This window comes from Pleurodeles waltl, chromosome 7, assembly GCF_031143425.1.
Source record: "Pleurodeles waltl isolate 20211129_DDA chromosome 7, aPleWal1.hap1.20221129, whole genome shotgun sequence".
NCBI lineage: Eukaryota > Metazoa > Chordata > Amphibia > Caudata > Salamandridae > Pleurodeles > Pleurodeles waltl.
The window spans coordinates 411625129-411652181 of record NC_090446.1 but is presented as its reverse complement, the minus strand read 5'-3'; the positions used below and the strand labels follow the sequence as shown (position 1 = coordinate 411652181).

Genomic DNA, 27053 nt, shown 5'->3' with positions numbered 1-27053 from the left:
CCTGCAGGGTGGCGGGGCTGTGGAGCACCTCCACCCATTGTGGGCTTTGTTCCTGACCCCAGATAGCACAAAGGCTCTCACCCCATGGGATCAGAAACTTGTCTGTTAGTGGCAGGCTGGCACAGACTGGTCAGCCCTGCATTAAAGGGTTGGGTAAAATGCAGGGGGCATCTATAAGATGCTCTCTGGGTGCATTGTGCAATAAATCCAACACTGGCATCAGTGTGGGTTTAATGTGCTGAGGAGTTTGATAGTATACCAGAGCACTAAGGCAGGTAAACTGCTCTGCCGGCTATCCAAGAAAGAGGTTTATTCACAAGTGTTGCGCGTAATAGGTACCTTGGATGGCCAACTGGTTTACTTCGTCAGAAATGTAGGTGGTTGCATGAGCCAGAGGAGTTGAACTCCTGATTCTGGAGGAGATTCAACCCGCAATAACCATCCCCTCATTTGGCAAGACTCCTCCAGGTCCTTGCTCGGTTTTACCACTGAAATTTTTAAAACATCCTCCTCACTACTTACAGAGCACTTGCTGCATCTTATCGAAGAAATAGGACGAAACAGCCTTTTATCACATGTTCTCCAGAGTACCATGTTTTCAACTGTTAATTCTAACAAAACCCCTGGATGTTGTGCTTCATACAGGCCTATCTTTCTCTTGAATGTGGAGTGTAAACTTTTGGCAAAAATCCTGAACACTAGACTGGCTAAAGTATTTTTAAAACATTGATTCATCAGGGCCAAAATGCCTTTATGCCTGTAAGGAGCATACATCACTGTCTGCACAGATTGCAGGAGGCACTCTCTGTGGTTGAGGACCTGCAGGCCCTGGCTGCCTTAATACAAATAGAGTACGAAAAGGCTTTCAACACTGTCCAGTAGCCCTTCCTGTTCAGGATACCAAGCTGATTAAATATCTGCTAACGATTCATGTCCTTGGTGTAGGAAAGTACCATCTTGCCTAGCATGTTACCCCCATTTTTACTTGTGTGTTAGTTTGTTTTGCCTGTCTCACTGGGATCCTGCTAGCCAGGACCCCAGTGCTCATAGTTTGTGGCCTGAATGTGTTCCCTGTGTGGTGCGTAACTGTGTCTCTGAGGCTCTGCTAACCAGAACCTCAGTGCTTATGCTCTCTCTGCTTTTAAAATTGTCACTGCAGGCTAGTCACAATTTTTACCAATTCTGATTGGCACACTGGAACACCCTCGTAATTCCCTAGTGTATGGTACCTAGGTACCCAGGGTATTGGGGTTCCAGGAGATCCCTATGGGCTGCAGCATTTCTTTTGCCACCCATAGGGAGCTCAGGCAATTCTTACACAGGACCGCCACTGCAGCCTGAGTGAAATAACATCCACATTATTTCACAGCCATTTTACACTTCACTTAAGTAACTTATAAGTCACCTATATGTCTAACCCTCACTTAGTGAAGGTTAGGTGCAGAGTTACTACGTGTGAGGGCACCCTGGCATTAGCCAAGGTACCCCCACATAGTTCAGGACAATTTCCCTGGACTTTGTGAGTGTGGAGACACTATTACACGCGTGCACTACATATAGATAGAGTGCTGGGGACCTGGGCCAGGCTGTGCACGAAGGAATTTTGCAAATAGTGCTCAGAGGCCGCAGGAGGAGAAGAAGGCGCGGTATGTCTAACCATCACTTGGTGAAGGTTAGGTGCAAAGTTACTTAGTGTGTGGGCACCCTGGCACTAGTCAAGGTACCCCCACATTGTTCAGGGCAAATTCCCCAGACTTTCTGAGTGCGGGGACACCATTACACGCGTGCACTACATATAGGTCAATACCTATATGTAGCATCACCATGGTAACTCCGAACATGGCCATGTAACATGTTTAGGATCCTTGAATTGTCACCCCGATACCATTATGGTATTTGGGGGACAATTCCATGCATCCCTGGGTCTCCAGCACAGAGCCGGGGTACTGCCAAACTAACTTTCCGGGGTCTCCTCTGCAGCTACTGCTGCTGCCAACCCCTCAGGTTACTGCCGCCTGGGCAGCCTGGTCCCAGGAAGGCAGAACATGGAATTTCCTCTGAGAGAGGGTGTTACACCCTCTCCCTTTGGAAATAGGTGTGAAGAGCTGGAGAGGAGTAGCCGCCCCCAGCCTCTGGAAATGCTTTGATGGGCACAGATGGTGCCCTCTCTGCATAAGCCAGTCTACACTGGTTCAGGGATCCCCCAGCCCTGCTCTGGCGCGAAACTGGACAAGGCAAAGGGGAGTGACCACTCCTCTGACCAGCACCTCCCAGGGGAGGTGCCCAGAGCTCCTCCAGTGTCCCAGACCTCTGCCATCTTGGATGCAGAGGTGTGAGGGCACATTGGACTTCTCTGAGTGGCCATTGCCAGCAGGTGATGTCAGAGACCCCTCCTGATAGGTGCTTACCTTTCTCAGTAGCCAAGCCTCCTCTGTGGGCTATTTAGGGTCTCTCCTGTGGGCTATTCCCCAGATAACAAATGCAAGAGCTCACCAGAGTTCCTCTGCACTTCCTTCTTCGACTTCTGCCAAGGATCGACCGCTGACTGCTCCAGGATGCCTGCATAACCGCAACAAAGTAGCAAGAAGACTACCAGCAACATTGTAGTGCCTCATCCTGCCGGCTTTCCCGACTGTTTCCTGGTGGTGTATGCTTTGGGGTCACCTGCCTCTCATCCTGACGAGCATGGTCCCTGGAACACAGGAACTCTATCCAAGTGACTCCCACTGTCCAGTGATCCTTCAGTCCAAGTTTGGTGGATATAAGTCCTTGCCGCCCCATGCTAGACTGCAAACCTGTGTACTGCGTAATTTGCAGCTGCTCCGGCTCCTGTGCACATCCTAGCCTGGGTCCCCAGCACTCCGTCCTGCAGTGCTCAACCCTCTGAGTTGACCTCCGATGTCGTGGGACCCTCATTTGTGACTCTGAGCCAGCTCCGGTTCACAAATCTTCTAAGTGCCTGTTCGGGTACTTCTGCGGGCGCTGCCTGCTTCTGTGGGGGCTCTCTGACTTGCTGACCGCCCCCTCTGTCTCCTCCTCCAAGGCAGCTTCCTTGCACCTTCATCCGGGGTTTCCTGGGCTCCTGCCTCCCTTGGACACTATTGCGGCTCTTGGACTCGTTCCCCTTGCCTTGCAGGTCCTCAGGTCCAGGAATCGGTCTTCAGTGCTTTGCTGGTGTTTGTGGTTCTTGCAGAATCCCCCTATCACGACTATTGTGCTCTCTTGGGGTAGTAGGTGTACTTTACTCCTACTTTTCAGGGTCTTGGGGTGGGGTATCTTAGACACCCTGACTGTTTTCTTGCAGTCCCTCGACCCTCTACAAGCTCCCATAGGTCTGGGGTCCATTCGTGATTTGCATTCCACTTTTGGAGTAATAGGCTGTTTTAGTCTCTGATGCTGGCATTGATTTTGCCACCTTGGTTACTTGTCCCCTTAATATGGATAAGTACAAGAACTTCCCCTAATAAATGGTGTTGAGGTTCAGGCCTACAGGGACACAGGAGCCAGTGTAACTCTGGTGATAGAAAAACTGGTCCACCCTGAACAAAACCTACTTGGTCAAGTAGTCAACCAAGTGACTGATGCTCATAACAACACTCTTAGCCACCCCATAGCTGTTGTGAATCTCAACTGGGGGGGGTTACTGGTCCAAAGAAAGTTGTGGTTGCCTCAGATTTACCTGTAGACTGTCTACTAGGGAATGATTTAGAGACATCAGCTTGGGCAGAAGTTGAGTTGGAGGCCCATGCAGCAATGCTGGACATTCCTGGGCATATTTTTGCTTTAACCAGGGCTTAGGCCAAAAAGCAAAAAGGACAGGGTAACTTGGATCCTGGAACAATGGACCAAGTGCTCCCTAAAGCTAGGGGTAAGAAAGGTAAATTCCTACCCATTATCCCTCCCTCTACAGATGATTCCCCTTCTGAGGAAGAGGAATTTCCTCCTTGTGCAGAACCTACACCAGAGGAGCTGGCAGGAGACACTGCTGAGCTTATGGGTGGAGAGGGGCCTGCCAGGGAAGAGCTGAGTGTGGCACAGCAAACCTGTCCCACATTAGAAGGTCTCAGACAGCAAGCTGTCAAGCAGCAAAATGGGGATGTCAGTGACAGTTATAAAGTATACTGGTAAAACACAGAGTCAAGGGACCCAAAACCTGGAGCAGCCAGGAGATTGGTCATTCCCCTGCAGTACAGAGTTTCTTCTCACTCTAGCACATGACATTCCTTTGGCTGGGCATTTGGGCCAGACGAAAACTTGGGAAAGACTTGTCCCCTTGTTTCTCTGGCCTCATATGTCAGAGGACACCAAAGATTTTTGCAAGTCTTGTGTGACCTGCCAAGCCAGTGGCAAGACTGGTGGCACTCCAAAGGCCCTTCTAATTCCACTTCCAGTGGTTAGGGTGCCCTTTGAAAAGGTAGGGGTTGACATAGTTACCCCCCTTGACCCTCCTACTGCTTCAAGCAATAGATCTATCTTGCTGGTAGTGGACCATGCCACAAGATATCCTGAAGCCATACCTCTAAGGACTACTACAGCTCCTGCAGTGGCAAAGGCCCTCCTGGGAATCATTTCCAGGGTGGGTTTTCCAAAAGAGGTGGTGTCAGACAGAGGTAGCAACTTCATGTCTGCATACCTAAAAGCAATGTGGAAGGAGTGTGGTGTTACCTACAAGTTCACCACCCCTTACCATCCACTAACAAAGGGTCTGGTTGAGAGGTTTAATACAACTCTCAAAGGAATGATAATGGGACACCCTGAAAAACTCAGGAGGAGATGGGATGTCCTGTTACCTTGCCTCCTTTTTGCTTACAGGGAGGTACCCCAAAAAGGAGTGGGCTTCAGCCCCTTTGAACTCCTCTTTTGGCACCATGTAAGAGGTCCACTTACTCTTGTGAAGGAGGGTTGGGAACAACCTTTAAAAGCTCCTACACAGGACATAGTGGATTATGTACTTGGCCTAAGATCCTAAATGCCAGTAAAAACCTTCAGGCCAGCCAGGAGCTGCAAAAGCAATAGCATGACCAGATGGCTGTTGTGATCCAGTACCAACTAGGACAGAAGGTGTGGATATTGGAGCCTGTGGCCCCAATAGCACTCCAAGACAAATGGAGTGGACCCCATCTAATTGCTGAGAAGAAGGGTGAGGTTACCTACTTGGTAGACCTGGGCACTACCAGGAGTCCCCTTAAGGTGATTGATGTGAACCGCCTAAAACCCTACTATGAAAGGGCTGATCTCACCCTGCTCATGGCAACAGATGAGGGACAGGAAGGAGAGAGTGACCCTCTCCCTGATCTCTTCACCACCACCAATGCAGAAGCCTTAGTGGAGGGAGTAGTTTTAGCAGATTGTCTGACTGCAGAACAGAAAGACAACTTCATCAATCTCCTAAGCCAATTTTCAGACCTCTTTTCACTTGTACCAGGTACAACATCCTGGTGTGAACACACCATGACACTGGAGACAGCCTGCCTGCCAAAAGTAGAATTTATAGGCAGCCTGACCATGTCAGAGACTGCATTAAACAAGAGGTGCAGAAAATGTTGGATTTAGGGGTGATTGAACCTTCTGAAAGACCATGGGCTAGCTCAGTGGTGCTTGTACCAAAACATCACACCAAAGATGGAAAGTGGGAGATGAGGTTTGTATAGATTACAGAGGGCTCAGTCAGGTAACAAAAACTGATGCTCACCCTATACCCAGGACAGATGAGCTCATTGATACACTGGCTTCTGCCAAGTATCTTAGCACTTTTGATCTGACTGCAGGGTATTGGCAGATCAGATTGGCAGAAGATGCTAAACCAAAGACTGCATTTTCTAGTATAGGAGGGCACTACCAATTCACAGTAATGCCCTTTGGTGTGCAAAATGCACCTGCCACTTTTCAGAGGTTGGTGAACACAGTCCTGCAAGGGTTGGAGGCTTTCAGTGCAGCATATCTTGATGATATTGCTGTCTTTAGCTCAACCTGGGATGAGCACCTGTTCCACCTTTGGAAAGTTTTGGAGGCCCTGCAAAAGGCAGGCTTCACTATCAAGGCCTCAAAATGGCAGATAGGGCAGGGGAAAGAGGTTTATCTGGGCCACCTGGTAGTGGGAGAACAGATTGCACCACTACAGGGGAAAATCCAGACAATCATGGATTGGGTTCCCCCTACAACTCAGACCCAGGTGAGAGCCTTTTTAGGCCTCACACGGTACTACAGGAGATTCATCAATAATTATTTCTCCATAGCAGCCCCTCTTAATGATCTCAAAAGCAAGAAAATGCCTAAGAAGGTATTATGGACAGCTAGCTGTCGGAAAGCTTTTGAGGAGCTCAAACAGGCCATGTGCTCTGCACCTGTCCTGAAAAGCCCATGTTACTCCAGGAAATTCATTGTTCAAACTGATGCATCTGAATTAGTGGTAGGGGCAGTCTTATCACAACTGAATTCTGAGGGCCAAGATCAATCAGTTGCTTTCATCAGCAGAAGGTTGACCCCCTAGAGAAAAGCGTTGGTCTGCCATAGAGAGGGAGGCCTTTGCTTTGGTCTGGGCCCAGAAAAAGTTGAGGCCATACCTGTTTGGCACTCACTTTATTGTTCAGACAGACGACAAACCTCTACTATGGCTAAAACAAATGAAAGGTGAAAACCCTAAATTGTTGAGGTGGTCCATATCTCTACAGCGAATGGACTATACAGTAGAACATAGACCTGGGAGTACCCACTCCAATGCAGATGGACTCTCCAGATATTGCCACTTAGACAATTAAGGCTCATCAGGACAAGGCTAGTCTTATTATCCTTTGTTTGGGGGGGGGAGGGGGTTGTGTAGGAAAGTACCATCTTGCCTGGCATGTTACCCCCATTTTTACTGTATGTATGTATGTTGTAGCCCCTGTGTTACTGGGATGCTGCCAGGCAGGACCCCAGTGCTCATAGTATGTGCCCTATATGTGTTCCCTGTGTGATGCCTAACTGTATCACTGAGGCTCTGCTAACCAGAACCTCAGTGTTTATGCTCTCTCTGCTTTCTAAATTTCTCACTGCAGGCTAGTGACTAAATTTACTAATTCTCTTTGGCACACTGGTACACCCATATAATTCCCTTATATGGTACTTAGGTACCTAGGGTATTGGGGTTCCAAGAGATCCCTATGGGCTGCAGCATTTCTTTTGCCACCCAAAGGGAGCTCAGACAATTCTTACACAGGCCTGCCACTGCAGCCTGAGTGAAATAACGTCCACATTATTTCACAGACATTTTTCACTGCACATAAGTAACTTATAAGTCACATATATGTCTAACCTTCACCTGGTGAAGATTGGGTGCCAAGTTACTTAGTGTGTGGGCACCCTGGCACTAGCCAAGGTGCCCCCACATTGTTCAGAGCAAATTCCCCGGACTTTGTGAGTGTGGAGACACAATTACACGCGTGAACTACATATAGGTCAATACCTATATGTAGCGTCACAATGGTAACTCGGAACATGGCCATGTAACATGTCTAGGATCATGGAATTGTCACCCCAATACCATTCTGGTATTGAGGGGACAAATCCATGCATCCCCGGGGCTCCAGCATAGAGCTCGGGTACTGCCAAACTAACTCTCTGGTGTTTTCTCTGCAGCTACCGCTGCTGCCAACACTCAGACAGGTTTCTGCCCCCTTGGGGCCTGGGCAGCCCAGTCCCAGGAAGGCAGAGCAAAGGATTTCCTCCGAGAGAGGGTGTTACACCCTCTCCCTTTGGAAATAGGTGTTAAGGGCCTGAGAGGAGTAGCCTCTCCTGGCCTCTGGAAATGCTTTGAAGGGCACAGATGGTGCCATCCTTGTATAAGCTAGTCTACACCGGTTCAGGGATCCCTTCAGCCCTGCTCTGGCGCAAAACTGGACAAAGGAAAGGGGAGTGACCACTCCCCTGACCAGAAACTGCCAAGGGAGGTGCCCAGAGCTCCTCCAATGTGTCCCAGACCTCTGCCATTTTGGATGCAGAGGTGTGAGGGCACAATGGAGACCTCTGAGTGGCCAGTGCCAGCAGGTGACGTCAGAGACCCCTCCTGATAGGTGCTTACCTCTCTCCGTAGCCAGTCCTCCTCTGAGAGCTATTTAGGGTCTCTCCTGTAGGTTTCTCATCAGATAACAAATGCAAGAGCTCACCAGAGTTCCTCAGCACTTCTCTCTTCGACTTCTGCCAAGGATCGACCTCTGACTGCTCCAGGAGGCCTGTAAAACCGCAACAAAGTAGCAAGAAGACTACCAGCAACATTGTAGCGCCTCATCCTGCCGGCTTTCTCAACTGTTTACTGGTGGTGCATGCTCTGAGGGCTGTCTGCCTTCACCCTTCACTGGAAGCCAAGAAGAAATCTCCTGTGGGTCGACGGAATCTTCCCCCTGCCAACGCAGGCACCAAACTTCTGCATCATCGGTCCTCTGGGTCCCCTCTCATCTTGACGAGAGTGGTCCCTGGAACACAGGAGCTGGATCCAAGTGTCCCCAACAGTCCAGTGGCCCTTCTGTCCAAATTTGGTGGAGGTAAGTCCTTGCCTCCCCACGCCAGACAGTAATCCTGTGTACTGCGTGAACTGCAGCTGCTAGGGTTTCTGTGCACTCTTGCAAGACTTCCTTCGTGCACAGCCCAGGTCCCCAGCACTCCGTCCTGCTGTGCCCAACTCGCTGAGTTGACCTCCAACTTCGTGGGACTCCCTTTTGTTGTGCTGAGATGACCGCCGTGCTCAGATCTTCTGAACGCCTGTTCAGGTGCTTCTGCGGGTGCTGCCTGCTTCTGCGTGGGCCCACTGTGTTGCTGACCGTCCCCTCTGTCTCCTCCTCCAAGGGGTGACCTCCCGTTCCTTCCTGGGCCCTGGCAGCACCCAAAACCTTGAAACGCGACTCTTGCAGCTATCAAGGCTTATTTGCAGTCTTGGTGCGTGGAAACAACTCTGCATCCTCCAGCACCCCGTGGGACAACTTCTGACCAAAGGAGAAGTCCCTGGCTCCTTCCATTGTTGCAGAATCGTCGGCTTCTTCCACCCGGAGGCAGCCCTTTTGCACCTTCATCCGGGGTTTAGTGCGCTCCTGCCCCCCCTGGACACTTGAGTGACTCTTGGACTTGGTCCCCTTCCTTTGCAGGTCCTCAGGTCCAGGAATCCGTCTTAAGTGCTATACAGTCAGTTGTTGTCTTTGCAGAATCCCCTATCTCAACTTTACTGTCTCTCTGGGGTAGTAGGGTAACTTTACTCCTACTTTTCAGGGTCTTGGGATGGGGTATCTTGGACACACTTAGTGTTTTCTTACACTCCCAGCGACCCTCTATACACTACACTAGGCCTGGGGTCCATTTGTGGTTTGCATTCCACTTTTGGAGTATATGGTTTGTGTTGCCCCTAGGCCTATTGTCTCCTATTGCATCCTATTGTATTCTACAGTGTTTGCACTACTTTTCTAACTGTTACTTACCTGATTTTGGTTTGTGTGTATATTACTTACCTCCTAAGAGAGTATATCCTCTGAGATACTTTTAGCATATTGTCAAAAAAATAAAGTACCTTTATTTTTAGTAACTCTGTGTATTGTGTTTTCTTATGATATAGTGCTATATGATATAAGTGGTATAGTAGGAGCTTTGCACGTCTCCTCGTTCAGCCTAAGCTGCTCTGCTATAGCTACCTCTATCAGCCTAAGCTGCTAGAACACTTCTAATCTACTAATAAGGGATAACTGGACCTGGCACAAGGTGTAAGTACCACAAGGTACCCACTGTAAGCCAGGCGAGCCTCCTACAGGAAGTGACTCCGTCACTCTACGGTAGAAGATGAAGTAAAGTCTGCAGAGGATTCCTGCTGGAGTCTTGCAATCTGAATCTGAAGAAACACCCAGAGGAGAGACCTTAAATAGCCCTGCGAGGAGGATTGGTCACCTAACCAGATAAGCACCTATCAGAAGGGGTCTCTGATGTCACCTGCTGGCACTGGCCACTCAAATGCTCCCAGAGTTCCCCACTACCTTGGAATCCAAGATGGCAAAACCCAGGGATACTCTGGAGGAGCTCTGGGCACCACTCATGGGGTGATGATGGACAGGGGAGTGGCCAGTCCCCTTTCCTTTGTCCATTTTTGCGCCAGAGCAGGTACTGGGGTTCCTGAACCAGTGTAGGCTGGATTATGCAAGGAGGGCACCATCTGTGCCCTTCAAAGCATTTCCAAAGGCTCTGGGAGGATACCCCTCCCATGCTTGTAACACCATTTTCCAAATGGGAGGGTGTAACACCCCTCTTCCAAAGGAAATCCTTTGCTCTGCCTTCCTGGGCTTGAGCTGCTCAAGCAAGAGGAGGGCAGACACTTGTCTGTGAGGTGGCAGCAGCTGGGGCTGCCTGGAAAACCTCAGAAGGCTGCTATGGCATTACTGGGGGCTCATAGTGGAGCCCCCGGAGTGCATAGGATTGTGCCACTAATACTGGAATCAGTACTGGGGTACAATTCCTAGTTGTTAGACACCTTGCATGGCCATATTCGGAGTTACCATTGTGAAGCTGGATATAGGTATTGACCTATGTCCAGTTCACACTTAAGATAGCATCCCCGCTCTCTTGAAGTCCGTGAAAATGAGCCTGGATGATGTGGGGGCACCTCTGTTAGTGCAGGGGTGCCCTCACACCCAGGTACTTTGCACTCCACCTTCAGGGTCTGAAGGCCTGACATATAGGTGACTTATAAGTGACCTGGTGCAGTGAAAAAGGCTGTGAAAGGGTGCATGCACCATTTCACACAGGCTCCCATGGCAGTCCTGTAGAAGCCTTTGCATGGGCTCCCTTTGGGTGGCAAAGGTAATGCTGCAGCCCATAGTAATCCCCTGGAACCCCAATGCCCTGGGTACCTTGGTACCATATACTAGGAACTTATAAGGGGGATCCAGTGTGCCAGTTTGGAGTGAAATACTGGGTTACCAGTATGTAAGGACAAATTTGGAACCAGAGAGAGCATAAGCACTGGGATCCTGGTGTAGGAAGGTAGCCTCTTTCTAGCCTTGTTACCCCCACCTTTGGCCTGTTTGTGAGTATATGTCAGGGTGTTTTCACTGTCTCGCTGGGATCCTGCTAGCCAGGACCCAGTGCTCATAGTAAAAAACCCTATGTTGTCAGTGTGTTTGTTATGTGTCACTGGGATCCTGCTAGCCAGGACCCCAGTGCTCATAGGTTTGTGGCCTATATGTGTTCCCTGTGTGGTGCCTAACTGTATCACTGAGGCTCTGATAACCAGAACCTCAGTGTTTATGCTCTCATTGCTTTCTAAATTTGTCACTGCAGGCTAGTTACTAAATTTACCAATTCTCATTAGCACACTGGTACACCCATATAATTCCCTTTTATATGATACCTAGGTACCCAGGGTATTGGGGTTCCAGGAGATCCCTATGGGCTGCAGCATTTATTTTGCCACCCATAGGGAGCTCAGGCAATTCTTACACAGGCCTGCCACTGCAGCCTGAGTGAAATAATGTGGACGTTATTTCACAGCCATGTTTCACTGCACATAAGTCACTTATAAGTAACGTATATGTCTAACCCTCACTTGGTGAAGGTTGGGTGCCAAGTTACTTAGTGTGTGGGCACCCTGGCACTAGCCAAGGGGCCCCCACATCATTCAGGGCAATTTCCCTGGACTTTGTGAGTGCGGGGACACCATTACACGCGTGCACTAAGCATAGGTCACTACCTATGTATGGCTTCACAATGGTAACTCCACACATGGCCATGTAACATGTCTAAGATCATTGAATTGTCACCCCAATACCATTCTGGTATTGGGGGGGACAATTCCATGATCCCCCGGGTCTCTAGCACAGAACCTGGGTACTGCCAAACTGCCTTTCCGGGGTTTCCACTGCAGCTGCTGCTGCTGCCAACCCCTCAGACAGGATTCTGCCCTCCTGGGGTCCAGGCAGCCCTGGTCCAGGAAGGCAGAACAAAGGATTTCCTCTGAGAGAGGGTGTTACACCCTCTCCCTTTGGAAATAGGTGTGAAGGGCTGGGGAGGAGTAGCCTCCCCCAGCCTCTGGAAATGCTTTGATGGGCACAGATGGTGCCCATCTCTGCATAAGCCAGTCTACACCGGTTCAGGGATCCCCCAGCCCTGCTCTGGCGCGAAACTGGACAAAGGAAAGGGGAGTGACCACTCCCCTGACCAGTACCTCCCAGGGGAGGTGCCCAGAGCTCCTCTAGTGTGTCCCAGACCTCTGCCATCTTGGAAACAGGTTTTGGGGGCCCACTGGACTGCTCTGAGTGGCCAGTGCCAGCAGGTGACGTCAGAGACTCCCTCTGATAGGCTCTTACCTCTCTTGGTAGCCAATCCTCCTTTCTTGGTAGCCAAACCTCCTTTTCGAGCTATTTAGGGTATCTCCTCTGGGGAATTCTTCAGATAACGAATGCAAGAGCTCACCAGAGTTTCTCTGCACTTCACTCTTCGACTTCTGCCCAGGATCGCACGCTGACTACTCCAGAACGCCTGCAAAACCACAACAAAGTAGCAAGACGACTACCAGCAACATTGTAGCGCCTCATCCTGCCTGCTTTCTCGACTGTTTCCTGGTGGTGCATGCTCTTGGGGTCATCTGATCTGCCTTCACCCTGCACTGGAAGCCAAGAAGAAATCTCCAGTGGGTCGACCGAATCTTCCCCCTGCTAACGCAGAAACCAAAAGACTGCATCACCGGTCCTCTGGGTCCCCTTTCATCCTGACGAGCGTGGTCCCTGGAACACAGGAACTCTATCTAAGTGATTCCCACAGTCCAGTGATCCTTCAGTCCAAGTTTGGTGGCGGTAAGTCCTTGCCTCCCCACGCTAGACTGCAAACCTGTGTACTGCGTGATTTGCAGCTACTCCGGCTCCTGTGCACTCTTCCAGGATTTCCTTTGTGCACAGCCTAGACTGGGTCCCCAGCACTCCGTCCTGTAGTGCTTAACCCTCTGAGTTGGCCTCCGACGTCGTGGGACCCGCCTTTCTAACTCTCCGTGGACTCCGGTTCACAAATCTTCTAAGTACCTGTTTGGGTACTTCTGCGGGTGCTGCCTGCTTCTGTGGGGGCTCTCTGAGTTGCTGAGCGCCCCCTCTGTCTCCTCCTCCAAGGGGCGACATCCTGGTCCTTCCGGATCCCCAGCAGCACCCAAAAACCTCTACCGCGAACCTTGAAACTAGCAAGGCTCGTTTGCGGTATTTCTGCGTGGGAATACTTCTGCAACCTTCATCGCGGCGTGGGACATCTTCCATCCAAAGGAGAAGTTCCTACTTCTCTTCGTTGTTGCAGAAATCCAAGCTTCTTCCATCCGGAGGCAGCTTCCTTGCACCTTCATCCGGTGTTTCCTGGGCTCCTGCCCCCCAACACCCCCCCCCCCCCCCACCACCATCCCCCCTCCACCACCATCCCCCCTCCACCCCTCTGACACTATCACGACTCTTGGACTTGGTCCCCTTGCCTTGCAGGTCCTCAGGTCCAGGAATCCGTCTTCAGTGCTTTGCTGTTGTTTGTGGTTCTTGCAGAATCCCCATATCATTACTATTGTGTTCTTTTGGCGGTAGTAGGTGTACTTTTCTCCTACTTTTCAGGGTCTTGGGGTGGGGTATCTTGGACACCCTGACTGTTTTCTTACAGTCCCAGCAACCCTCTACAAGTTCCCATAGGTCTGGGGTCCATTCCTGATTTGCATTCCACTTTTGGAGTATATAGTTTATTTTGCCCCTAGACCTATGTTTGCCTATTGCAACCTATTGTAATTCTGCACTATATGCATAACTTTTCTGACTCTTACTTGCCTGTTTTGGGTTTGTGTACATACAACTTGTGTATATTACTTACCTTCTTACTGAGGGTACTCACTGAGATACTTGTGGTATATTGTCATAAAAATAAAGTACCTTTATTTTTAGTAACTCTGAGTATTGTGTTTTCTTATGATATTGTGCTATATGATATAAGTGGTATAGTAGGAGCTTTGCATGTCTCCTAGTTCAGCCTAAGCTGCTTTGCCATAGCTATCTTCTATCAGCCTAAGCTGCTAGAAACACCTCTATTCTACTAATAAGGGATAGCTGGACCTGGCACAGGGTGTACGTACCACAGGGTACCCACTATAAGCCAGGCCAGCCTCCTACACCTGGTTAGCAGGATCCCAGTGACACAGTCAAGCATACTGACAAAAACAGTGAAACGTACTGACAAGTAGGCCACAAACCATAAGCACTGGGGTCCTGACTAGCAGGATCCCAGTGACACATTCAAAACACACTGACAAACAGGCAAAAAATAGGGGTAACCATGCTTGAAAGAGGCTACTTTCTCACACTCCTTTATGGGGACCGACACCCTACTTTACAGGTCGCAGGATACCCATACTGTGTTGGTGGGCAGCCCTCTCACACATTAAATGGCCTGGTAAACCCACTTCACTAACACCTCTATGGGCCAGCACATGGTTGAAGCAGGTGGCCTGCCTTACAGGCTTCCACAATTGGGATCTGATTACCATTTCTGAATTGGGTGACTAATGGAAATATGACAATATTGTAACATTTGACCCCCTAGCCACAGAATACGATTTACTGAAATTCCAGTTTGTTTTCAATCTTTTCATGTTATCCATACCCTGGAGACATACAAGAAAACTTGACAGACAGTGCTGGTTTGAGCCCTCTTGAAGCCAAAAATAATGTTGGGTCCGCGGGGACGTAAGGGCATCTCAGAACTTTATAACCGTCTCCTTTTTTCACCCCAGACCAGCTTCAGAAATTACGGTCCGATTGGGTGAACTCGATGTTTGGGGGGGAAGCCAAGATACCTTCTGCATACTTACAATTCCATCTAACCTCAGATTTATATACTTCCACCATGTATACTTCCAACTAACATACTACAGTCCTAAAATGCCTTTGAAAATGGGGAGATTCCCAAAAGCAGAATGCACGACCCTAGGGGATCCGGGTGGAACCATCTGTCATGTTATCTGGACTTACTTAGTTATCTCCTCCTGTTGGCAGAAAGTACACTATATAATTACCCCCAGCTACATATACCTGCTGCTCTGGATCCTAAGGTGGTACTGTTTGGTGTCATGAAGGGGTAAGCGGGTTACCAATACCAGAATACGTTGACTTGCATTGAGTATCTGGTGGCCAAGAGGGACATCACCAGATTCAGGAGGTCGCCAAGCCCTCTTCTGTGTCCATGTGGATCTGGGGCATGAACATCTGTCGTAGAGCGGAAAAAAAGTCTGTAAATGGATGGTGTACCTAAGTAAACACCAGAAGATATCGAGCCAATGGCATTCCAGTTCTCTTTCCACTGGTACTTAAAGAATGTATGTCTTAATTTGGTAAAATGTGATACTTATGAAATGACTTTGCTGCTGAGTTTTTGTGCAATGCTGAGCCTTCGCAGTAATCACTGCCATTTTTGTTGTGATTGTGTCTTGTTTTCTGCATTTCAAAACAATAAACAGATGTCTTCAAAAAAGAGCCACTGCCTTCTTTGCACCTTTGCTTAAACACTATGATTTCTTGTTTTTCTGTTAACGTGCATACACGATCTGTGTAATAATTGAATATATTTCAAAAAGTGAGTTACACAAAGTTTTCTAAAGGTTGCAAAAATACTGAGTCACGTGCCCTTAGACAACAGAGAAGCAGTGTTATCCAGTATCTGCTTATTTGCTGTGTCAGCTAAAATGGTCTTATTGAGTTATCAATAGTATAAGTATATTTCGGCTGGCATTTAACATGTTTGAAAATGTATCTTGAATCCGGAAATTTTCCATTAATGACTATAAAACTGACACAACGAGGAAAATAGATATTTCAGATAACATGTTGCAAAAAAGATAGTCCTTTACATTATATTTTCATTATTTAAATTCCTGGTATTCTGTTTTTTTTTTTTTCAGGTTTCTTAGTGAGACAGACTGTGATAAATATTTGTCGGAGAAAGAGGCTTGAAAGTGATTCCTACAATCCTCCACATGTTCGCAGGAAGCAGAAAATAGCTGACATTGTCAACAAGTATAGGAACAAGCATCTGGAGCCAGAATTTTATACCTCACTTTTTCATGATGTTGGGATCAATGGGTGCAGTCCATAAGGCCAAGATATGTATTTGAATTTGTTGGTAGCAATCACCTAAAGACAACCGTTCATGCTTCCAAAACAAACAAAAAAACTAAAAGCCTACGATGAGACGTATAAACCTAATCTCGCATCGAAAAGCAATTAACTTTAATATAAATCTATCCCGTTGACCAGTCCTTTAAATGGTGTGTTGTTGATGTGTGTTTTATCGTATCACTTACTATAATCCCTTCAGTGTTGCGAAATCACAGACTTCTTTGCAGAATAAACATGTCCGAGATCAGTCTCACACAAACAGTACTAGTCTGTCTTCTCCGTCCTCGTTTCTATATCGAAAATGAGTAAGTAGGTAAGCAGTGTTTTAGGCCACTCGTGCTATAGAATCGCCATTAACATTAATACTGTGATAGAAGAGCATACCCCTGAGTGTAGTTTAGGTTTTAATTCGGAAAAGTATTTATTCATTTGTGACTTCCTTGCCTTAGCTTGAGTTCCCCATTTTAATCTCTTCAGTAATTTGTGTGTAATGCTACTGTCTCAACCGTTTAAAGGCATTGTTGGGCTAAGTCATAATCTATTTTCTATCAGTAGGTACTACTCCTGAAAATGCAGAATTAACTTAAACCTATTCACCAGAAATACATTTGCATCGCACCCTGGATCTACTATTGCTGCACGTCTTGCAAAAGTTGCTTACTGCGAAATCATTCAGATGCGGTCTTCAGACATTGTAATTCCCTTTATCTTTTTCAAAATAAAATTATGAAAACCACTTTGGTAAAATGAATTAAACTTTTTGATTATTAAAAATACCATGTTTTGTTATGTGTATCTGTTTAGTGCTTAACAGTACACTGAACAGCCATCAGCAAATACATTGGAAGTCCAGCAGTCACAAATGTCTTACCGTGGAGGCCCGTTCTTTTGTTCTGAAATAATAGTCAGGTTGCTAACATGTTGCCACAAATGAGTTTGGCTTGAAATAAACTTTTTAAATTAGGTAGCACAAACAAAAGTCCACTTATTTACTAGAACCTAAGGATATTTTTTGAACCATTGTTATCACTCTTTTAATGTAGCAGACTTGACAGAGCTTTGTTGAAGAAATCAACTACCGGTGGGATATTAATAATTAACTGCAAGGTAAGACACTGAATGGCATTGGGTCTAAGGTGGTCCATTTAAATTGTCTACGAAATAGTTATGCTGCTTTGTTTGCAATAAATGTTGACCACTTGGTTGATAAAATCATGGTTTTCTACTGACCTGCCCTCTTTCCAAACAACGATACCTCTTAGTGGTCCCTCACTGCAGATACACATGCTGTGCAAACTCCTGCCATCTAGTGTTGGGCCCAGACATTTTGCGGTGCTTTTCTCCAGGAAGTCATTTATGATCGATTTTGTGCGTTGTCTCCTCATCCCTCCTTGAGGTAATGTGCAAGGTCAATGGTTCGTTTGGTAGATAGTTTTTATCCGCCATCGGGCTAGGACGGACAGCTTCTGAGCTTTCTGCAGCTTTGACACCCTTGTGGCCTCCTGACGGCACAGAACAATCAGAGCTTTACAAATTCGACCAACATGGTTCCTGTGAACGACGGAACCGCTCAGAATTTTATCGATACAACAGCTTTTTACCCGACTTAGACAGCATCGCCTTCGTAATACCTGTAGGAAAGTACCATCTTGCCTGGCATGTTACCCCCCATATTTCACTGTAAGTATGTTGTTTTAGTCCTTGTGTCACTGGGACCCTGCCAGGTAGGGCCCCAGTGCTCATAGTGTGTGCCCTGTTTGTGTTCCCTGTGTGGTGACTAACTGTCTCACTGAGGCTCTGCTAACCAGAACCTCAGTGGTTATGCTCTCTCTGCTTTCCAAATGTGTCACTGCAGGCTAGTGACTAAATTTACCAATTCACATTGGCATAATGGTACACCCATATAATTCCCTTGTATATGGGACTGAGGTACCCAGGGTATTGGGGTTCCAGGAGATCCCTATGGGCTGCAGCATTTCTTTTGCCACCCATAGGGAGCTCTGACAATTCTTACACAGGCCTGCCACTGCAGCCTGCGTGAAATAACATCCACGTTATTTCACAGCCATTTACCACTGCACATAAGTAACTTATAAGTCACCTATATGTCTAACCTTCACCTGGTGAAGGTTGAGTGCAAAGTTACTTAGTGTATGGGCACCCTGGCACTAGCCAAGGTGCTCCCACATCGTTCAGGGCAAATTCCCTGGACTTTGTGAGTGCGGGGACACCATTACACGCGTGCACTATACATAGGTCACTACCTATGTATTGGGTCACAATGGTAACTCCGAACATGGCCATGTAACATGTCTAAGATCATGGAATTGTCATCCCAATACCATTCTGGTATTGGGGGGACAATTCCATGATCCCCCGGGTCTCTAGCACAGAACCCGGGTACTGCCAAACTGCCTTTCCGGGGTCTCCACTCCAGCTGCTGCCAACCCCTCAGACAGGTTTCTGCCCTCCTGGGGTCCAGGCAGCCCTGGCCCAGGAAGGCAGAACAAAGGATTTCCTCTGAGAGAGGGTGTTACACCCTCTCCCTTTGGAAATAGGTGTGAAGGGCTGGGGAGGAGTAGCCTCCCCCAGCCTCTGGAAATGCTTTGATGGGCACAGATGGTGCCCGTGTCTGCATAAGCCAGTCTACACCGGTTCAGGGATCCCCCAGCCCTGCTCTGGCACGAAACTGGACAAAGGAAAGGGGAGTGACCACTCCCCTGACCAGTACCTCCCAGGGGAGGTGCCCAAAGCTCCTCCAGTGTGTCCCAGACCTCTGCCATCTTGGAAACAGAGGTGTGGGGGGCACACTGGACTGCTCTGAGTGGCCAGTGCCAGCAGGTGACGTCAGAGGCTCCTTCTGATAGGCTCTTACCTCTCTTGGTAGCCAATCCTCCTTTTCTGGCAATTTAGGGTCTCTGCTTTGAGGAATTTTTCAGATAACAAATGCAAGAGCTCATCAGAGTTCCTCTGCATCTCCCTCTTCACCTTCTACCAAGGATCGACCGCTGACTGCTCCAGGACGCCTGCAAAACTGCAACAAAGTAGCAAGACGACTACTAGCAACATTGTAGCGCATAATCCTGCCGGCTTTCTCGACTGTTTCCAGGTGGTGCATGCTCTGGGGGTAGCCTGCCTTCACCCTGCACCAGAAGCTCCGAAGAAATCTCCTGTGGGTCGACGGAATCTTCCCCCTGCTAACGCAGGCACCAAAAGACTGCATCACTGGTCCTCTGGGTCCCCTCTCATCCTGACGAGCGTGGTCCCTGGAACATAGCAACTCTGTCCAAGTGACTCCCACAGTCCAGTGACTCTTCAGTCCAAGTTTGGTGGAGGTAAGTCCTTGCCTCCCCACGCTAGACTGCAAAGCTGTGTACCGCGTGATTTGCAGCTGCTTCGGCTCCTGTGCACTCTTCCAGGATTTACTTTGTGCACAGCCTAGCCTGGGTCCCCAGCACTCCGTCCTGCATTGCACAACCCTCTGAGTTGGCCTCCGACGTCGTGGGACCCGCTTTTGTAACTTGCCGTGGACTCTGGTTCACTCTTCTTCTAAGTGCCTGTTGGGGTACTTCTGCAGGTGCTGCCTGCTTCTGTGAGGGCTCGCTGAGTTGCTGAGCACCCCCTCTGTCTCCTCCTCCAAAAGGCGATATCCTGGTCCTTCCTGGTCCTCAGCAGCACCCAAAAACCTCTACCGTGACCCTTGCAGCTAGCAAGGCTTGTTTGCGGTATTTCTGCGTGGGAACACCTCTGCAAGCTTCATCGCGACGTGGGACATCTGTCTTCCAAAGGAGAAGTTCCTAGTCCTCTTCTTTCTTGCAGAACTCCAATCTTCTTCCATCCAGAGGCAGCTTCCTGGCACCTTCATCCGGGGTTTCCTGGGCTCCTGTCAGGGCCATGCCTCAGCACACAGTATGGTCAGCAGGAATCACTGGAGCCCCCTTTGTCAGCAGGCACTGGAAGTCACAGGGAAGCCTCAGCAGCACAGCAAAGAGGGATGCCCACGTCGCAGGAGTTGCAGAGAGGACGTCATTCTAGGAGCTGCAGAGTGCTGGTGGGTGGGGCTTCTTGGAGCTAGGGGGGGTTCCGGACTGGCAAGCCAACAAGCCTTTGCAACGGCAAGCAGACGCGGTGAACAGGTTTCCAGCCAAGCCACTCCAGCGAGGGACCACAGACTTCCCAGATAGACCAGAGGAGAGCCACAGAACTACAACTGTGTTGTGAAGCCTTGAAGAGTCAGTGGGACAGCAGGAGCCACAAGCCGGTCATCGTCATTGAGGTGCCTGCGGATGCAGGGGAGTGACTCCTTTACTTCAATGAAGATTCCTTCTTGCTTTCCTAAGTGCAGGCAGAGTCCCAGTGACTGGAGTATGCACAGCAACGGGGTTGCAGAAGTCTTTGCAGAACTTGGAAACAGAATTTCAGTAGGAGCCCTCCTGCTGGTTACAGTCTTGCTGTTGGTTCCAGCAAAGAACAGCAGTGGTTCCGGTATCGAGGTTGCAAAAGTGTATTGCAGAGGAGACTTGCAGATGGCTCCTGAAGTCTTGCAGACGAATCTGGGGTCCCACCCTCAGGGGAGCCCTTACGTAACCCAAGAAGAGGATGGACACTTCCTGCAGTGGCCCACCTATCAAGAGGGAGTCAAGAATATCACTCAGCTGGCCTAACCAGTCAGATGCTCCCAGGGGCCTCTTCTCTTCTTATTTCCAAGATGTTAGAATCAAGTGGTCACCTGGCGGAGCTCTGTGCACTTTCCTGGAGGACGAGGTGGGCAGGCGGGTGGTCACTTCCCTGTCCTTTGTGCGGTTTCGCGCCGGAGCAGGAACAGGGGGTTCCTGCACTGGTGCAAACTGGTTTATGCAAGGAGGGCACTGTAGGGAAATGCCCCCTTGGCATGGTTACACCCTAACTTTTTGCCTTTTGTTGATGCTACTTATGATTGAAAGTGTGCTGGGATCCTGCTAACCAGGCCCCAGCACCATTGTTCTTTTACTTAAAATGTACCATTGTTTCCACAGTTGGCATAGCCCTGGCACACAGATAAGTCCATTGTAAAATGTACCAGTGGTACCAAGGGCCCTGTGACCAGGGAAGGTCCCTAAGGGCTGCAGCATATGTTGTGCCACCCTTAAGGACCCCTCACCTAACCCATGCACACTGCCATTGCACATTGTTTGTGTTGGTGGGGAGAAAAAGGCAAAGTCGACATGGCACCCCCCTCAGGGTGCCATGCACACAAAATACTGCCTGTGGCATAGGTAAGTCACCCTTCTAGCAGGCCTTACAGCCCTAAGGCAGGGTGCACTATACCACAGGTGAGGGCATAGCTGCATGAGCAATATGCCCCTACAGTGTCTAAGTCTATTCTTAGACATTGTAAGTACAGTGTGGCCAGATTAAGTATATGGTCTGGGAGTTTGTCAAAACGAACTCCACAGTTCCATAATGGCTACACAGAAATCTGGGAAGTTTGGTATCAAACCTCTCAGCACAATAAATCCACACTGTTGCCAGTGTGGTAATTACTGAAAAATGCACACAGAGGGCATCTTAGAGATTGCCTCCTGTATAGCAGTCAAATTCCTAGTGTTAGGCTGACCAGTTCCTGCCAGGCTGCCACAACCAAACGGGTTTCGGGCCTCATGGGGTGAGTGCCTTTGTCACTCTGTGGCCAGGAACGAAGCCTGCATTGGGTGGAGGTGCTTTTCACCGCCCCCTTCAGGAACTGTAACACCTGGCTGTGAGCCTCAAAGGCTCATGCCTGTTGTTACAGTGCCCCAGGGCATCCCAGCTAGTGGAGATGCCCGCCTCTCCGGACCCAGCCCCCACTTTTGGCGGCAAGTCCAAAGGAGATAATGAGAAAAACAAGGAGGAGTCACCTTCCAGTCAGGACAGCCCCTAAGGTGTCCTGAGCTGAGGTTACCCCTGCCTTAAGAAATCCTCCATCTTGGTTTTGGAAGATTCCCCCAGTAGAAATAGGGATGTGCCCCCCTCCCATCAGGGAGGAGGCACAAAGAGGGTGTAGCCATTTGCTACTGCGCCCCAGACCTAAACACACCCCTAAATTCAGTATTTAGGGGCGACCCTGAACCCAGGAAATCAGATTCCTGCAACCTATAACAAGAAGGACTGCTGACCTGAAAGCCCCACAGAGTTGACGGAGACGACAACTGACTTGGCCCCAGCCCTACTGGCCTGTCACCAGACTCAAAGAACCTGCACAGCGATGCATCCAGTGGGACCAGCCACCTCTGAGGACTCAGAGGACTGACCTGCACCTAAAGGACCAAGAACCTCCGGAGGAGAGCAGCTCTTTGTCTCCGGATGGAAGAAGCTGAAGATTCTGCAACAACGAAAGATGATAGGAACTTCTCCTTCGTGCAGAAGATTTCCCACGGAGTGATGGAGGATGCAGAGTTGTTGTCTTACCAAAATACCGCAAACAAGCCTTGCTAGCTGCAAGAGTCGCGATTGAATTAAAAGGGTGCTGCCCGGGCCCAGGAAGGACCAGGATGTCACCACTTGGGAGAGGAGACGGGGGGGCCCTCAGCAATGTAGAGAGCCCACGCACAAGAAGGTAGCACTGGCAGAAGTATTTGAACACGGGTTCAAGAAGTCTGAGCACGACGGTCATCTCAACACTGCAAAAGAGGGTCCCACGACACCGGAGATCAACTCAGGGAGCGAGCATCGCAGGACAGGGTGCTGGGGACCTAGGCTTGGCTGTGCATGAAGGATTTCGTAGAAGTGTGCACAGAAGCCCTTGTAGCTGCAGTTCACACGGTGCACAGGATTACTGTCTGGAGAGGGGAGGCAAGGACTTACCTCCTCCAAAGTTGGACAGTTGGACCACTGGACAGTCTGAGTCAGTTGGGTCCACCACCTGTGTTACAGGGGCCACGGTCGTCAGAATGAGAGTGGTCCCAGAGTACCGGTGACGCTGAAGTTTGATGCCTGCTGGAGCAGGAGGAAGATTCCGTCAACCCACAAGAGAGAGTTCTTCGTGGCTTCCAGTGCAGGATGAAGGCAGGCAGCTCCCAAAGCATGCACCACCAGGAAACAGTCGAGAAAGCCGTCAGGATTAGGCACCACAATGTCGCTGGCAGTCTTCTTGCTACTTTGTTGCAGTTTTGCAGGTGTCCTGGAGCAGTCAGCATTCGATCCTTGGCAGAAGTCGAAGAGAGAGGTGCAGAGGAACTCTGCTGAATTCTTGCAAGTCGTTATCTGAGGAAAAGACCACTGGAGAGACTCAAAATAGCCCTCAGAGGAGTATTGCTACGTAGTCAGGTAAGCACCTATTAGGAGGGGTCTCTGACGCCACCTGCTGGCACTGGCCACTCAGAGGCCTCCAAAGTGCCCTCACACCTCTGGATTCAAGATGGCAGAGGTCTGGGACACACTGGAGGACCTCTGGGCACCACACTTGGGGTAGTGATAGACAGGGGAGTGATCACTTCCCTTTCCTTTGTCCAGCTTTGTGCCAGAGCAGGGACTGGGGGTTCCCTAAACAGGTGTAGGCTGGCTTATGCAAGGAGGGTACCATCTGTGCCCTTCAAAGCATTTCCAGAGGCTGGGAGACGCTACCCCTCTCCTGCCTTTAACACCTATTTTTAAAGGGAGAGGGTGTAACACCCTCTCTCAGAGGAAATTCTTTGTTCTGCCTTCCTGGGACTGGGCTGCCCAGACCCCAGGAGGGCAGAACCCTGTCTGTGGGGTGGCAGCAGCGGTAGCTGCAGACAAAAGCCCAGAGAGCTTGTTTTGCAGTACCCGGGGTCCATAGTGGAGCCCTTGGGATGCATGGAATTGGCTCCCCAATACCAGATTTGGAATGGGTGGACAATTCCATGATCTTAGACATGTTACATGGCCATATTCGGAGTTTCCATTGTGAAGCTAGATATAGGTATTGACCTATATGTAGTGCCTGCGTGTAATGGTGTCCCCGCACTCACAAAGTCCGGGGAAATGGCCCTAAACTATGTGGGGGCACCTTTGCTAGTGCAAGGGTGTCCTCACACTTAGTAGCTTTGCACCTAACCTTCAGCAAGTGAAGGTTAGACATATAGATGACTTGTAAGTTACTTAAGAGCAGTGAAAATGGCTGTGAAATAACTTGTGCGTTATTTCACTCAGGCTGTAGTGGCAGTCCTGTGTAAGGTTTGTCTAAGCTCCCTATGGGTGGCAAAGGAAATGCTGCTGCCCATAGGGATCTCATGGAACCCCAATACCCTGGGTACCTAGGTACCATATACTAGGGAATTATGCGGGTGTTCCAGTGTGCCAATTAAAATTGGTAAAAGTGGTCACTAGCCTATAGTGACAAATTTAAAGGCAGAGAGAGCATAAGCACTGAGGTTCTGATTAGCAGAACCTCAGAGACACAGTTAGTCACTACACAGGTATACACATTCAGGCCACAAACTATGAGCACAGGTTCCTGGCTAGCAGGAACCCAGTTAGACAGGCAAAAACAAATTGACATACATGCAAAAATGGGGGTAACATGCCAGTCAAGATGGTACTTTCCTTCACAATTCCCCCTAGGTCCACTACTTCTCCTGCAAGTAGCAAAAGCACTCATTGGTATTTTTTTTTTACCAGAGTGGGATTTCCTAAGGAGGTGGTTTCTGACAGAGGTACCAAGTTCATGTCAGCTTACCTAAAACAAATGTGGAATGAGTACGGGGTGATTTACAAATTCACCACACCATACCATCCACAAACCAATGGACTTGTAGAAAGGTTTAACAGAACATTGAAGGGCATGATCATGGGGCTCCCTGAAAAACTCCAAAGGAGATGGGATGTCCTCTTGCCATGCCTGCTTTTTGCCTACAGAGAGGTGCCACAGAAGGGATTAGGGTTTTCCCACTTCTGCTTGGCCATTCTGTAAGGGGACCACTGGCACTTGTAAAAGAAGGCTGGGGGAGACCTCTCCATGAGCCTAAACAAGACGTAGTGGACTATGCTCTAGGCCTCCGCTCAAGGATGGCAGATTACATGGAAAGGGCAAGCAAAAACCTTGAGGCCAGCTAACAACTCCAGAAGTTGTGGTATGACCAAAAGGCTGCTATGGTTGAGTTTCAGTCAGGGTAGAAAGTCTGGGTTCTGGAGCCTGATGCTCACATGGCTCTTCAAGACAGATGGAGTGGCCCTTACCCAGTGCTAGAAAAGAAGAGTCAGGTAACCTACCTGGTGGACCTGGGCACGAGCAGGACCCCCAAGAGGGAGATCCATGTTAACCGCCTTAAACTCTATCATGACAGGGCAGATGTAAACATGTTAATGGTTACTGCTAAGGATCAGGAAGCATAGAGTGGACCTCTCCCTGACCTCCTCTCCACTGACCCTAAATATGGCTCAGTAGATGGAGTTGTCTTCTCAGACACCCTCTCTGGCCAACAGCAAGCTGACTGCAGGAAGATCTTTCAGCAGTTTGCGGAGCTCTTTTCCTTGACCCTGGTGAGACACACGTGTACCCAAGATGTGGACACAAGAGACTGGTTACCTGTCAAGAACCTCACACCAAAGATGGAATGAGAGAGATGATATTTTGTGTGGACTACAGAGGGCTCAACCCTGTCACCAAGACAGATGCCCCCCCCCCCATCCCAATGGCAGATAAGCTAATAGACAAATAAGGTGCAGCCAAATTCTTAAGTATCTTTGACTTGACAGCAGGGTATTGGCATTTCAAAATGGCACCTCGAGCAAAAGAAAAGACAGCATTCTCTACACCTGATGGGCATTATCAGTTTACCATGATGCCCTTTGGCTTAAAGAATGCCCCTGCCACCTTCCAAAGGTTGGTGAATCAAGTCCTTGCTGGCTTGGAGTTCTTTAGTGCAGCATACCTTGATGATATTGCTGTCTTTAGCTCCAACTGGCAGGATCACCTGGTCCACCTGAAGAAGGTTTTGCAGGCCCCACCATCAGCAGGCCTCTCTGTCAAGGCATCTAAATGTCAGATAGGGCAGGGTACTGTGGTTTACTTGGGACACCTTGTAGGTGGAGGCCAAGTTCAGCCACTCCAACCCGAGATCCAGAATATTCTAGACTGGGAAGCTCCAAAAACCCAGACTCAAGTCAGGGCATTCCTTGGCTTGGCTGGGTACTATAGGAGGTTTGTGAAGGGATATGGATCCATAGTGACACCCCTCAGAACTTACCTCCAAGAAAATGCCCATACATTTTAACTGGACCTTGGACTGTCAAAAGGCCTTTGACACCCTGAAAGAAGCTATGTTTTCAGCACCAGTTTTGAAAGCTCCAGATTATTGAAAGCAGTTCATTGTGCAGACTGATGTCTCTGAGCATGGGATAGGAGCAGTTCCATCCCAAACCAATGATGATGGCGGCCTTGACCAGCCCGTTGCTTTTATTAGCAGGAGGTTACTCCCTAGGTAGCAGCATTCGAGTTCCATTGAGAGAGAGGCATATGCTGTGGTTTGGTCCCTGAAGAAATTGAGACCATACCTGTTTGGTACTCACTTTACAGTTCAAACTGACCACAGACCTCTCAGATGGCTGATGCAAATGAAAGGAATAAAACCCTAAAGTGTTGAGGTGGCGGTATGCCTACAGGGAATGGACTTTGTAGTGGAATACAGACCTGGGACTGCCCATGCCAATGCCTGTGGCCTTTCCAGGTTTTTCCACTTAGAAAATGAAGACTCTCTTGGGAAAGGTTAGTCTCACCCTCTTTCATTGGGGGGGGGGAGTTGTGTAGGGAAATGCCTCCCTTGGCATGGTTACACCCTAACTTTTTGCCTTTTGTTGATGCTAGTTATGATTGAAAGTGTGATGGTATCCTGCTAACCAGGCCCCAGCACCAGTGTTCTTTCCCTAAACTGTGCTTTTGTTCCCACAATTGGCAGAGCCCTGGCACCCAGATAAGTCCATTGTAACTGGAATCCCTGGTACCAG

General features: G+C 49.0%; 1 protein-coding gene across 4 annotated transcripts in view; it reads left to right on the top strand.

Annotated features, from left to right (window-relative positions):
- The window catches only part of RALGAPB (Ral GTPase activating protein non-catalytic subunit beta), a 1713320-nt gene extending 1696414 nt beyond the window's left edge, over positions 1-16906 (top strand). For all 4 annotated transcript variants that reach the window (XM_069243900.1, XM_069243898.1, XM_069243901.1 and 1 more), the window contains one exon: positions 15914-16906. In XM_069243900.1, the coding sequence (XP_069100001.1) occupies positions 15914-16107 (194 nt within the window). In that variant the 3' untranslated portion in view covers positions 16108-16906. The remainder of the gene's footprint in view (positions 1-15913) is intronic.
- Positions 16907-27053: the final 10147 nt, after the last annotated feature.